At 38.7% G+C, this 16034-nt stretch overlaps 1 protein-coding gene and 1 long non-coding RNA gene across 2 annotated transcripts in view; one reads left to right on the forward strand and one right to left on the reverse strand.

Moving 5' to 3' along the window:
• LOC111195191 (uncharacterized) overlaps positions 1-16034 on the forward strand; it is a 72182-nt gene that overhangs the window by 14788 nt on the left and 41360 nt on the right. Inside the window, exon 3 of the long non-coding RNA XR_007429582.1 lies at positions 255-348. This is a non-coding gene — a long non-coding RNA (uncharacterized LOC111195191). The remainder of the gene's footprint in view (positions 1-254; positions 349-16034) is intronic.
• klf3 (Kruppel-like factor 3 (basic)) overlaps positions 1-16034 on the reverse strand; it is a 28001-nt gene that overhangs the window by 11309 nt on the left and 658 nt on the right. Inside the window, exons 2-5 of the mRNA XM_022681726.2 lie at positions 5134-5194; positions 1533-1907; positions 825-936; positions 398-524 (exon numbers count right to left, since the gene is read on the reverse strand). Of these exons, the coding sequence (XP_022537447.2) occupies positions 398-524; positions 825-936; positions 1533-1907; positions 5134-5175 (656 nt within the window). The 5' untranslated portion in view covers positions 5176-5194. The remainder of the gene's footprint in view (positions 1-397; positions 525-824; positions 937-1532; positions 1908-5133; positions 5195-16034) is intronic.

Genomic DNA, 16034 nt, shown 5'->3' on the forward strand with positions numbered 1-16034 from the left:
AGGAGTTGTGTTATATCAAAATGTGCAGAACTGTGTTTCCTCAAGATAATGTTTTATATATTTATACTCTGCAAATAAAAACACATGTATTTATCATGTTTAACCAGGGGCGAACATACTTTTGCATATGGCTATACACACAGGTGTTATACTGCTGTATTGAGTATATATTTATACACATATATTTTACTTTTGTATCAATTTACGTAATGAATATTAGATCATATTGTTTGTGCTTGTTTTTGTTTTCTTAGCGAACTTTTCAAGAACATTTCGGGGACTGGATTGGTGGTCCAAAATGTAGCAGTTAACTCTGGAATGAGTGGATCCCATAGTGTACAAAAACAAGTAAGTGTGTGTGTGTGTTTGTGTGTTTGTATAAAGAGGTCATACTCACTCGCTGTAGGGCCGGGTGATGGGTGGTGATGGGATGTCCCGGCTGTATGTGTTCTGAGCGTGCTCAGGGTGAGGCTCTGATTTGATTGGCCGGTGCTCTGTGGAGTTCTCGGGTTTGACTGAAGGAACTGGAAACAAAACGAAGGAACATGGACCTAATTAGTGCCTCATTTCAGTGTGTGTGTGTGACAGTGAGACAGTGTGAATTACATATGTATATATATGTATATATAATTTGGACACCTGCTTATGAAGTGTTTTGTAAAAAAAAAAAAAAAAAAAAAAAAAAATGTTTTCCAATTTCTCATATTTTAGAATAATAATACTATTTTAAGCTATTTTGATAAACAAATTTTATAAATGAAAACATACTATATAAGCATATTATATATATATATATATATTTATATATTTATACATCCACCCACCTGGTTTGAGCTGGTCCTCTGGTGTACTGGGAGACAGCAAAATCGGTGAGGGCATCAGCGGGGACTGAAAGAGCAGCGCAGGAAGGAGTATCGTAGGACTCGGCGCCAAAACCTGGACATACAATTACAGTTTTAAATTTGAAATAAAATGCATACAATTTTTACATTTATATATATTAAAAAAATAGATGTTTTTTATGTTTAAAAAAAATTATGTATTTATTGTATATATTAATAAATATCACATGAGGAAATGCAGTCAGATTTAAATCATGTTCAAAGGTGCAAAATGTACATTACATACTATACATTACATATTATATCATATGATATTGACATATGATATTTCTTATTTTATTTATATGACAAAATCAGACATAAATTATACTATAATATTATACAATGTTTTGTGGATTGTTAAAAAAATAAAATCAAATCATTGTGTACTGTATACTAGTAAAACACATCAATCAGCACAACTGTATGCAAAAGTCTCATTAAAATTACATTTAGAGTATATTATGCATATTTAAAATATTTTTTATATGTATGTATTATTCTAATAATACGCAATACATTTTAAATTTCACCTTAAAATTTTATATTAACATGTAAGAATTTTCAAAGTATAATAAAACGTTGTAATAATGTGATAATAATAGTAATTGTTTTAGTCTATATGTAGGTATTTAGAGCAGCAGGACTCACGGAGGGGTAGGGCAGGGGCATGGGTGGGGTCAGCAGCCGGTGCTGTGGTGAGCCGGATGCAGATCCAGACATGGAGTTGGAGTGAGACCGGGTCACGGGGCTCCAGTTGTACGGGGACGGGGGTGTGGCCCGGGACGAGGGGGAGGAGGAGGATGAGGATGAGGAGGAAGGTGAAGGTGGAGAGGCTTTCTTGCCCAGCGACAGGTCCACGGGCTCCAGCTGAGACTGCAGGCGGCCGGCGTCCGGCACCGCTCGGGGTGGGCTGCGGTAGGAGGGCTGGTGGTAGCTGAGCGGGTAGGGGGGCTGGTAGCAGGCCGCAGGGTACTGGTGGGCGTACGGTGAGTGCACGGTGAAGATTAGGGGAAAGGGTTCTGCCTGAAAATCAATTTTTATCAATATTAGAACAACAATATGGCTGATTTAATGTATAGACTATTTAAATCCTACTTTAAACCCATACAAACAAGGTAAAAGTTGAAGTGATATACTTTTTTGCTATTTATAGGTATATATGCTTGAATAAAATGAACAGTGTTGTTTTATTCTATAAACTACAGACAACATTTCTCCTAAATTCCAAATACAAATATTGCCATTTAGAGCATTTATTTGCAATAAATGAGAAATGGCAGAAATAACAACAAAAAAAGATGCAGAGCTTTCAGACCTTAAACAATGCAAACAAAAAAAGAATCATATTCATAAAGATATAATTTTATAATATAGAGTTTAGAAATCAATCAATATTTGGTGGAATAACCCTGTTTTTTAATCACATTTTTTTTCATGCATCTTGGCATCATGCTCTCCTCCTCCACCAGTCTTTCACACTGCTTATGGATAACTTTATGCTCTTTACACTCCTGGTGTAAAAATTCAAGCAGTTCAGCTTGGTTTGATGGCTTGTGATCATCCATCTTCCTCTTGATTATATTCCAAAGAGCTAACATGTTAGCTTTCATTTATGGTTGGTATAATAACTTGAGGCTAATATTATGTTGACTTTTGGCTGTATTTAAAATGGGACTAGCATGGTACCTTGTGGCTGGTATGTTAACTATGACCTAATGTTAGCTTTTCGCTGGTATGTTAAACTAGAGGCTTGGCTAATGTCAAAGTCCTTACAGGCAAGTCTGTTCACTCAGCGGCCATCTTTGCAACACAACCAGGTGCTTATTTCTAGTTATGCAAGACCAGTCTTCTATTTGTTTGAATGGAACCAACATACTGGAAACAAACGTTGGATTACAGTTTCTGAAATTTATTTTAAATTAAGGCCCACCATCACACTAATCCTCCTCTGTTCTCCGCACGAGCAGCAAGCTGATTGGCTGTTTTTGCTAAAGGGTGGGATTTTATTCTTGAACAGATTCCGTGATTAGTGTTACGAGAAATCCCATTGCTACTGCAGTCAGTGGCTTGTCTCCTCATTAATAACATCTCTGTTATTTTTTGGCTAGTATGTGAGCTTTGTTCTAACATGTTATCTTGTGGCTGGTATGTTGACTCGGGGGCTATTATCTTTTAAAAAGGATGTTATTGTAGAGCTAACATGTTATCTTGCGTTGAGTTAGCATGTAGCTAGTTTTTCATATATTTGGTTATTAAATAATAATAATTAGGAAACGCTGGTATGTTTAGCTTATTATGAGAAAACCGTACACACTAACTCCACTGGGTCAGTATGATGATGCTAGTATGCTAGTATGTATGCTAGTATGCTAAATTAATCCTAGAAATTTAGCATACTAGCATACATGCTCTAGGCATTAGCCGTGTTTTAAAATGTTATGCAACTGCACAGGGTTTGATTAACTGACTGGAAAATATGGAAAAGACTAATTAAAAAAGAAAGCATAACATTTTCCGCCCTATTTTGCTTTTTTGTTCGATAAATCGAGGCACAGCAGCACAGAAAACTAGCGCTAGTACTGCGACCCTGATAGCTGCACAAACACACACTCTCCGGGTGCAGCAGCTGTGTCCTCTGGGGTGCAACAAAAGGGCAGAAAAAAAAATTGCTTTTCAGACTTTGAACGAGAAAGCCGGAGCCAAACCTAACTTTCAGCCCCCTGCAAAGCCATAACCTAATGAGAAAGGAATGCAAGTCCATCTGGGGGACGAGAGAGAGAGCGCAGAAAAAACAGAGAGACAAAGCACTTCAACATTAGCATGAACTATTAGCCTGAATTCTGAATCTTACTATAGTTTAAAGGTGTCTACATATTCAGATAAATAACTGGCCTCTCCATGGCTTGTGCTACAGGCCCTGTTTTCCTTTTATACGCGGAAATCACGGAGCTTACGGACTTCTTGCGCACATACAAACATGCAAAACTCTGGCGTGTGACTGGCCCTCCGCCAGCTCCACCATTGTGTGTGGTTCTGTGAGTCAGGTTTGTTTTTCGGAGCGGAAAGAGGGGGATTGTTTTCTTTAAAAGTGGGTAAACTGGTCCCAATGACCCAGACGAGCAACAGAAAGACGGACGGACCTTCCTCGCTGCTCAACACCCGTAACTGCCCAAAACTGCTCAGATTGTTCGTTGTTTTATTAAGTTACGATGAACACATCCACTCATCCACTTAGATTTATTTACTGTCACATTAGCCGGAGATAAATTAAGTGAACAGTTATGAAACACAAGCCTCAGACTTCAGTTACAATGAGTCAGTCATGTCAGGCAGGTTGGCTATACTGATAACAAAGAGACTTGAAACTATGTGCTCATATAACGAGCAGATTACTCACTCTGTATGTCATGATGTCATGACTATGAAGATGTGCTTCAGAGATTAGCCAGGGAGATAGTGTCATTTAGAATTAGGCTAAGACTGGACCATATGGAAATGTTTTATTGCCTATTTCTCAAATGCCCTACAGTAAAAGGTCACATGGAGGTAGACCAAGACTACACCACTAGATGATGTTATGTAGTGCTAAGCCATAGTTTCCCAACAAGACATATCTATGTAAATGACAGGCTAACAATTCTCCATTGGACCACATAGGGTGGCCCATATGGCAATTCTTCTTTGGTTATATGTCATAATTGCCCAATAAAACAATGTGATATGGAGATAGTCCAAAGTTGTCCACTATAAAACATCACTATATAGAGCTAGACCAAGGTTGTTTCTATAAGACAAAACAATATAGACTTAGACCAAGGTTGTCCCCATAGAACAGCACCATCTATAAAGCTTGAGCAAGGTTGTCGCCCACAGAAGGTTACTATATAGAGCTAGAGCAAGGTTGTCGCTCATAGAACCTTACTATATAGAGCTAGACCAAGGTTGTCCCCATAAAACAGCACCATCTACAGAGCTAGACCAATGTTATTCCTATAGGACACCATATATAGAGCTATACCAAGGTTATGGCCCATATACATCACTATATAGAGCTAGTCCAAGGTTTTACACCTATAGAACATCATTATATAGAGCTAGACTAAGGTTATCCCTATAGAACAGCACCGTCTATAGCGCTAGACCAAGGTTGTCGCCCATAGAACATCACTATATGGAGCCAGTCCAAGTTATTTTACCTTATAATGTAATAATTTAATGGCACCCCAGTGTGCATTTGTCCAGTACTCACCGTCTCCATGTCTGTCTTCACTGGATAGTCACAAATGAGCATGGGTGCTTCCACTGGAAATCTGAAAAATGCAGGAAAACGGAACCCAAATCAGAGGATGTACAGAACAGAAAAACACCGAGAATAAAAAGACAGAATGGACCTGTAACTTCCTACTGTGCATTTCAGCAGGAAACTCTCACACACACACTGTAAACGCCAGAGTGTATGAAGCTGAATACACAGGAAAATGATACACACACATACACACACACTTTTGCTATGTGAACCCTAGAGGACAAAATGAACCTGTCCCTCATTCCAGAACCACTGTATGAATGAAGTGAGAGAAGAGAAAGAGATGTGATGAATAGAATGAGTGTGTGTCTGTGTGTTGGTGTATTTGAGCATATGCGAGTAACACGAGACTATTGACAGAAATGTCTGTCTCTCTCTCTGTCTCTCTCTGTCTCTCTCTCTCCGTCTGTCTGTCTCTGTCTCTCTCTCTCTCTCTGTCTCTCTTTCTCTCTCACACTATTTGCATAACAGACTGCAGGTTTATTGGGCTGAATATAAAACTGTCATTAACAGATTTAAAACTAAAAGCTCACAAGGAAAGTGACTTATGTACCCACCCATCATTACAGCATTTTCCCACCAGCAGCCAAAACCACACACACACACACACACACACACACACACACACACACACACACACACACACACACAGAGCTCACTCTGAAACGACCACAGCTGTCTGAAAATAGCAATCAGGCCTGCTGTATTCAAAGACATGCCTAATGTAAATGTATTTTACAGTGATTCCAGTGCATCTGTATTATAATGCATTGATTTTATTTTTTATTTTTTTACAGTTACATTTTAAAATGGCCAAACCTTAAGCAAACTGTCTGCAGCATCAGTGATTGAATTATTGTACCAAACAAATGCCATTTGTGGGCCATTTTTTAGTTTAAAGTTATTAATTTGAATGTCCTTTTAAACATTAAATATGAGAATGAATACTTTTTAAAGTACTTTTTATTAGTACATATAGATGTCTGTGTGTGATTCTGTGTTCCAGCGTGCATATCTGTGTGGTGTGAAGCTGCTTTAAAGCAGCACTAGGTAGGATTTTCTTAATTATTTAACTTTTTACAGAAGTAAAAGTACAGCTTGAAACTCACTGCAGCGCTGCATTGAGGTGTAACAGGAGGAATAGCGGTGCTCTCGTATTTGTGCCGGAGCTCCTCTGAGCTCAAACCAGGTTCTGTAAGTTTTCCGAGGCGGTCGCGACCAACTCTCGCGAGAACTGCAACCTGCTTTCCGACCTTTAGTTCTAACAGTTCTATAAGGACTACTGGTTCATTCTTTACAAACTAACATACAGACACTCTGGCAGAAGCTGGAAAGAGACCGAATATGTCTGTAAAAGCCAGAAAACGAGAAAGAGAAACTAATCCGCCTGAAACATTTATTACACTCTACAACTGTAGGGGGAGCCCATGAGCACAAAAACTCAACCCTACCTAGTGGAGCTTTAACACAGAACACTGAAAATGTGCCACTTTCAAATACAGTGTTTTCAATGGAATGTGCAGTGTAATATGAATGTACAGAGTCACACGACTACAAGCAGTGAACACAGCACATACCGTGCATGTAAACAGTATGGAGCAGCAGAGACTGTGGTCACTTATTAGCGTTATCTGGCTAATATATCAGCTTAAACTGCGCCTTATCAGAAGTTTAGCTCAAATAAAATAAGTATATTTGATAGCTGGGTCGGATCAAGACTGAATCGCATTTTCACCACAAGCGAACCGCTCTACAGTTCATGAGGAACCAGAGAACTCGAGTGCAGTTACTGTTTTAACACGTGCTCAATGGAACTGCACTAATGGTACAAACGAACCAGAGTACCAGATAGTGCTGGTGTGAAAACGCCCTTAGACCATCATTTTATGGAGTCCATTAACTCAATCTAACCACCATGTTATCCAAAATAAAGAGAAGAACTGCAGCTGTTTTCATTTAAAATTTGCTGAACTGAACAAAAACATATCAAAGAGTTCTACATTAAAGGCTAAATGACTCAGATAAATGAATCAGAGAGGCCTAGTTACTGTAAGCAATACGGAATGCAGGTGTGTGTGTTTGTATGTGTGTGTTTTTGTGTGTGTGTGTGTGTGTGTGTGTGTGTGTGTGTGTGTGTGTGTGTGTGTGTGTGTGTAGTAGTGGTACGTGGGTGTAGAATGTTGGTGGGTGTGGATGTGTTTGGTTCAAACACAGTTACTGAAGCGTGAGGCCTAAGAAAGGATCAAAGGTCTAGATCTGAAATGCCTCGCCGATGACCCACAGACGTCTAGTAAACAAAAACTGTCGTTACCTTCTCCTTTAAGTGTGTGTGTGGGTGGGTGGGTGTGTGATTGGATAGTTGAATGCACCAGTATTAGGATTGTGATAGAGCTTTGGTTTCTGTTTCTATTGTGCTATCTTGCTGCGACTACTGTCCCAGGTGTGACAAGATTACAAGTTACAGTCAATAGTGTCATACCGTCAAATTAAAAACCGAGGGGAACTGAATAGATTGTAGCCTATTCTGATGTGATAGAGAGACACTTCATTTATTCAGTCACTCCATTGACTAGTGTTATACTATCAAACTGTTACACCGTTGACACCGCCGTTAACACACTTTACACTTTACTGCTGCCTTGTAACATATTTTAAACTGTTACAATACAGACTGGCAACACTATTTAAAGTGTAAAACTGCTACGCCATTGACTTGTGATACACTCAGTCCACACACAGTCACCCCACTGACTTCCATACTTGAAACTTATAACACACTCCGAACTGTAAACATTTTACTCCACTGGCCCATTAAACGTTCCACACTTTTACACCACTACCCTCCATACTGTTACACAATAGACAGGTAACACTGCTCAAATCTTCATACCACTGACCCATGAAATACTCCACACTGTTACACCAGTGTCTTTCATACTGTTACATCATTGACGGGTAACACTCCTCAGATTTTTACACTACTGACCCGTGAAATACTCCACACTGTTACACCACTGCCCTCCATACTGTTACACTTTTGACCGGTAATACTTCTCAGATCTTTACACCACTGACCCGTGAGATACTCCACACTGTTACACCATAGACAGGTAACACTCCTCAGATTTTTACACCACTGATCCATTGAAACATTCCACACTGTTACACCACTACCCTCCATACTGTTACACAATAGACAGGTAACACTTCTCAGAAATATTCATCACTGACCCGTGAGATACTCCACACTTTTACACTACTACCCTCCATACTGTTACAACATTGACAGGTAACACTCCTCAGATTTGTACATCACTGACCCGTGAGATATTCCACACTGTTACACCACTACCCTCCATACTGTTACCCCATTGACGGGTAACATTCCTCAGATTTTTACAATACTGACCCGTGAAATACTCCACACTGTTACACTATTGACAGCAAACACTCCTCAGATTTTTACACCACTGACCCGTGAGATACTCCACACTGTTACACCACTGACTCTTGGCCAATGTCAAACTGTAACACCACAGACTTTCTAATAGACTCTACCAAATGACACCAATGATCTGTAAGATAATGAATTCTGTTACACCACTGACTTGTAACACAACTGACCCGTTGCACACTTTAGACTGGTAACACAGCTGATCTCCATACTGTTACACCACTGACCTGTACTTAACGTATTTTTTTTTTATTAATACAGTTGTAATTGAGTTATTGTTATGGTTGTATGTTATTGACATTCCTGTTATTTACTGTACCTGAACTGAATTGAACTGTGTGTGTGTGTGTGACAGAGAGAGAGAGAGAGAAAGAGAGAGAGGGGTGAAAATAATGTCACCTTACACAATCGTTAACAAAAGCAGAGCCGTTAACACACACACACACCCCAATCCCAAGGTAAACTGAGCTCTCACACACACACAAACACACACACACAGACTACAACTTACACTAAGTACACATAAACCAGGCATGCACACACACACACACACTTTATTATGTGCACTCCAGACCGCTGAGTACACACACATAGCTACACACCCAGATACACACAGTGCAGTCCTTAGGTACACTTCGTCCAGAGCACTAAGTACACAAGTAACCACATACGTACACACACACACTGGATACACACACACAATATTCTGCAGAGTGATGTGACCTACAGGAAGCAGAACTAGGGCGAGGCTGCAGGGAAACGGCAGTGGTGCGACCACGCCTGTTGTCAAGGAGACAATGCGCTACACACACTTGCATACACACACACACACACACACACACACACACACACACACACACACAGCTTGTGAAACAGCAGCCACTCCTATTGCCCCTACCCTGCTTGGGGTCAGGTGCAGGTTAACTGTCCGTAAAATGTTCCCATACACACACCTACACACACACCTACACACACTCCTACACACACACCTACACACACACACACACACACACAGAGGAGTGTTTATTCTCTAAACATTGATTACCTGATATAATGGATTCAACAATACTGATACCATTACTCACACTAATGTCTATTAATACTTATTCTCATATTGATACAAATACCTATACCAATACTGATACCTATATTGATATTGATACCAACACTATTACCAATACCAATATTGATAAAAACATTGATACCAAAACCAGTGATGCCAATATTAATACCAAATACTTATCCAATAGGCAGTACCAATAAAAATACAAATACTGATTAAATACTGATACCAATATCAATACCAATTCTGAAACCAAAAGTAATACCAATAGTGATACCAATATCAATACAAATTCTGGTACCAAAATCATAGCCCATAGTGATACCAATATCAATACCAATAGTGATAGCAATATCTAAATAAATTCTGATACCAAAATCAGTACCAATAGTGATACTAATATCAATACAAATTCTAATAACAAAATCAGTACCAATAGTGATTCTAATCTCAATTCCAATTTTAATACCTTTTCTGATACCAAAACTAATTAAATATTGATACCAATATCAATACCAATTTGGAAACTAAAATTAATACCAATAGTTATACCAATATCAAACACTTAAACCAATATCAGTACCAATATAAATACCTATTCTGAATAAATACGGACACCAATATCAATACCAATTCTGATACCAATATCAATGCCCATTGTGACACCAATATCAATACCAATTCTGATACCAATATTAATACCAATAGGGATACCGAAACCAATACCAGTAGTGATAGCAGTAGTGATGCCAGTATCTATACTGAAACAAATTAAATATTGGTAGAAATATCAATACCTATTCTGGTAGCAAAGTCAACACCAATATCAATACCAAAACTGATTATAAACTGATACTAATATATTTACCAAAACTAGTACTAATACATGATGATAAGCATCCTGATGGTAAAGTTATATAGTCAGACAAAAATTGCCTATCAACATTTTTTTCTTAAACATTGTAATATGTTTTTAGTGATTGTTATTGTGATACTAAATTTGATTGATATCGTCCAACACTAAACAGAACATAAACTTGTCAGTCAAGACAGCTGAACCTGCTCTGTTTAAACTCAGCTTGATGAAAACATGGCATTCACATGATGCCTGAGGGCCTAACCTACACACACACACACAATCAGAGCCTCACTTTTTAATGTGTGGCAGTACAGCTGCAGACAATATGCGCTCATTAGCAGTTCAGAGCTGCAGCCATGAGCATTTATAAAAGACTACACTAAAACACACTAATAAACACAATCTTAATTAATACATACCATCTTCACTAATACCCACTTTCTTCACCATCGTCACTAATACAAACCAGCCTCAATAACGCTCAATACCTTCACTAATACACACCACCATCACTAATACACATGATTCTTACTAATACACATCGTCTTCACTAGTACAAACTTCCTTATTAATACTCACCATTCTCACTAGTATACACCATCTTCACTAATACACACCAGCCTCACTAATACACACCAATCTCACTAATACACACCAATCTCACTAATACACACCAATCTCACTAATACACACCAATCTCACTAATACGCACCATCCTCACTATTCTCACTAATACACACCATCCTCACTAATACACATCACCTTCACTAATACACACCATCCTCACTATCCTCACTAATACACGCCATCTTCACTAATACACACCACCATCACTAATACACACCAATCTCACTAATACACACCATCCTCACTATCCTCACTAATACACACCACCCTCACTAATACCACCCTCACTAATACACACCACCCTCACTAATACACACCACCCTCACTAATACACACCACCCACACTAATACACACCAATCTCACTAATACACACCAATCTCACTAATACACACCAATCTCACTAATACGCACCATCCTCTCTATTCTTACTAATACACACCAATCTCACTAATACACACCAATCTCACTAATACACACCATCCTCACTATCCTCACTAATACACACCAATCTCACTAATACACACCAATCTCACTAATACGCACCATCCTCACTATTCTCACTAATACACACCATCCTCACTAATACACATCACCTTCACTAATACACACCATCCTCACTATCCTCACTAATACACGCCATCTTCACTAATACACACCACCATCACTAATACACACCAATCTCACTAATACACACCATCCTCACTATCCTCACTAATACACACCACCCTCACTAATACACACCACCCTCACTAATACACACCACCCTCACTAATACACACCACCCTCACTAATACACACCACCCACACTAATACACACCACCCACACTAATACACACCACCCTCACTAATACACACCACCCTCACTAATACACACCACCCTCACTAATACACACCACCCACACTAATACACACCACCCACACTAATGCACACCACCCACACTAATACACACCACCCACACTAATACACACCACCCTCACTAATACACACCACCCTCACTAATACACACCACCCACACTAATACACACCACCCTCACTAATACACACCACCCTCACTAATACACACCACCCTCACTAATACACACCACCCACACTAATACACACCACCCACACTAATACACACCACCCACACTAATACACACCACCCACACTAATACACACCACCCACACTAATACACACCACCCTCACTAATACACACCACCCTCACTAATACACACCAATCTCACTAATACACACCACCCACACTAATACACACCACCCTCACTAATACACACCACCCTCACTAATACACACCACCCTCACTAATACACACCACCCACACTAATACACACCACCCACACTAATACACACCACCCACACTAATACACACCACCCACACTAATACACACCACCCTCACTAATACACACCACCCACACTAATTCACACCACCCACACTAATTCACACCACCCACACTAATGCACACCACCCACACTAATACACATCATCCTCATTAATACCCACCATCCTCACTAATACACACCATCCTCACTATTCTCACTAATACACACCATCCTCACTAATACACACCATCCTCACTATTCTCACGAATACACACTTCTTCAGTAGTACACGTCATCCTTACTAATACACACCGTCTTCACTAATCCACACCATCACCAACAGACTCGCCTGCTTCCATAGTACTGATAATAATACTAATACTAATAATACTTCTACTTCTACTACTACTACTACTAATAATAATAATTAATAATAATAATAATCAGTAATGAACTGATTACAGTGTGTGTGTGTGTGTGTGTGTATTTTGTATTTTTTCTGTATATTTTGATGCAGTGATGCAGAAACTCACTGATTAAACACTATTACACTGAACTCATTTCCAACACGCTAAACACACAGCACCACCACCACCCCTACCTCTCTTTACCACACACACTCTCTTACACTTTCACTATCGCTCTCTCTACAACTCTCTATCTCTCTTTTTCTCTACCTGTCTCTACCGTGTTCTCTTGCGTTCTCTCTCTCACTCTTTCTCTGCAACTTTCTACCACTCTCTCTCTTTCTATCTACCACTATCACTTTCTCTATCTACTTTCTCTACCACTCTCTACTTCTCTGTTACACAAGTAAACATGATCTCTTGCATATCTACTTCTGTTGACCTCCTCACTGACCAATCAGCCTCTTAATCACTATTTGATTCATAGTAGATACTGTAGATGCTAAATATAATTCATATCAGTTACTTATTAAATCATGATATTTACTGAATAACTGCAGTGTGGGAGTTTGCGGGAAGTGTGTGGGCGGGTGCCTGTGTGTGGGGGTGCCTGTGTGTGTGTGTGTACATGTATATTGGATTTGAGAGAGAAAACTTGAGAACAAGTTCAGCCCTTCAGCCAAATGTGTGTGTGTGTGTGTGTGTGTGTGTGTGTGTGTGTGTGTGTGTGTGTGTGTCCTACAGATAACATCAGAGTGTTGATCAAGTGAGCAAGGCGTGTGAGTGGGTGGAGTGTCTGTGTGTGTGTGTGTGTGTGTGTGTGTGTGTGTGTGTGTGTGTGTGTGTGTGTGTGTGTGTGTGTGTGTGTGTGTGTGTGTGTGTGTGTGTGTGTTCCCCCCCTTCGAAGGGTGAAAACAGGAAAAGAGGCTCCATGTGCCAGATGGAATGTTTGACGCAAGCCTCAGCCTTGAAACAAAAGCCCAGGATACAGCAGCCTCACTGACCCAGAGAGAGAGAAAGAGAACGAGGGAGAGAGGGAGCGAGAGAAAGGAGAGAGAGAGAGAGAAAGATACTGAAAGTACTGTTGCTCTACTAAATAATTATTTTGCAATTATCCACCTAATCTCTGTTGACCCCATCTGTAGATTGTGGTTGTTACCACATACAGTAATTTATATTGATCTTTAATTAACTTTGAAAAGTCTAGGAAACCTAAAGACTCAATCCACATTCATGTCTCCACAAGCTGTTAAACAAATTCTCACATATGCACAAGTCAGTGTGCAATGAAACGCAATGGAATACAACTGTTTGCTCTACAGTGAGATGTTCCCATAATTCCAGCTATTGCTTTTCTATCTGACTTCACCACCCTCGCTAATCCACACAAATAACACTATCGATCTCCTCACTACCAATCTGGCAAAATGTATGTCCTCAAAAAGTGATAAATCCATGCTTACACACACACACACACACACACACACACACACACACACAGAGTTAGTTGATTGCAGTAAAAAGCATGTTGAGTATTGTTTTTCCACCAATCTGGCAACACTTCTCTTCTCTGCAAATAGCCAAACATAAAGCTTATATATAAAATAATTTGTTCTACTCTGAGATGTTCCCAAAATTGCAAAACTATTCTTTTTCTATTAATCTGGTGACACTTATGTCCCCACAAAGACATGATACATACACACACACACACACGAATGTGCAATAAAAGTTCATAAAGTTCATAAAACTACTTGCTCTATAGCGCAAGATGTACCCACCATGACAATGTATTGCTTTCTATCACTCGTCATCGTTTAAGTCCCCACATAGTGATAAATACATACTCAGCACAGAATGTGCAATAAAAGGCAAGTTCCTCACAACAAATGATAACGAAAAATCACTTTTCTATCAATCTGGCAACTTTTATACGCTCACAGTTTTAAAGTACTGATTTTCTTTTAACCTGGAAACATTTGTGTCCGCACAATTCGAAAATATTGATTTTCCATCAATCTGGCAACGTGTACTGTATGTCCCTATGAACTTCTACTCTCAGGTGACTGTGCAATAAAAGGCGAGCTGGTCTTCATACAGTCATAAATGCAGAGATATTGAAGCACATCAGCGGCACGGTGTTCAATTAATATAACACTCTTTGTTCTACACACACACACACACACACTGTTACACAATAAAACACAGGACAGTTTGAGATAAGCAGCAGCTATTAAAACACAGAGCTTTAAACTTTCAATCAGAGCCGGTGTGTCACTCACTTAATCTAACACTGTCCCACAGGGACATTACCTACAGCCTACTGCTTTACGCAACAGGTGAGAACACACACACACACACACGCTAAATTCAGGTCCATCAGCAAAAACATGTATTTAAAACAAAAAAACTTGTAATTTAGAAATTATTAAAGTTCACCAAATAACATGTAGCTCATTCATCTTTAATCTTTTATATACTCATCTCAATCCAGATATAACGTATTTTAATAAAACCATTAAAAACAGTTCATATTTATACTCTTATTAAGAAACTTTGGCCTATTATTAATCTATAAGGCAAAAAAACATGAATTAATAAATGTGGTCATTATATATTATATTACCTAATTAACTTTAGTTATAATAAATATTTCTACACTAAGTATTGACTTTAGCTTATTTGTGTACAAGACAACTCAAAACTGCACTGTATAAAATGTTCCCTATTTTCTATGTAAGAAATGACATATTTCTGCATTAATTGATCAATTATTCTACTTATTAATACCCATTATAGCAGTGCGATAATTAAGGAGCTTCAGTGCAGAATTGCATATAGATAATTGAGTATCCGATTATAAGTCTTAATGATAACAGTACATTAATTAATGTACTTTGGATACTTAGTCGCAAAGCAACAATAACTTAGTACATATTAGTAGTTCACACTATTATTATATTTATATGTTTGTAATTAATGTACAGTTATGTGGAAAAAATTTCAGTAGTTCAGTAGAAGTTCATATTTATACTTTAATACATTCATCTTATTAATATTGATATTCCCCAATACAGTAGTATATTTTTTTTAATTATACTTTTCTTCTTTTA

This window comes from Astyanax mexicanus, chromosome 25, assembly GCF_023375975.1.
Source record: "Astyanax mexicanus isolate ESR-SI-001 chromosome 25, AstMex3_surface, whole genome shotgun sequence".
Lineage (NCBI taxonomy): Eukaryota > Metazoa > Chordata > Actinopteri > Characiformes > Acestrorhamphidae > Astyanax > Astyanax mexicanus.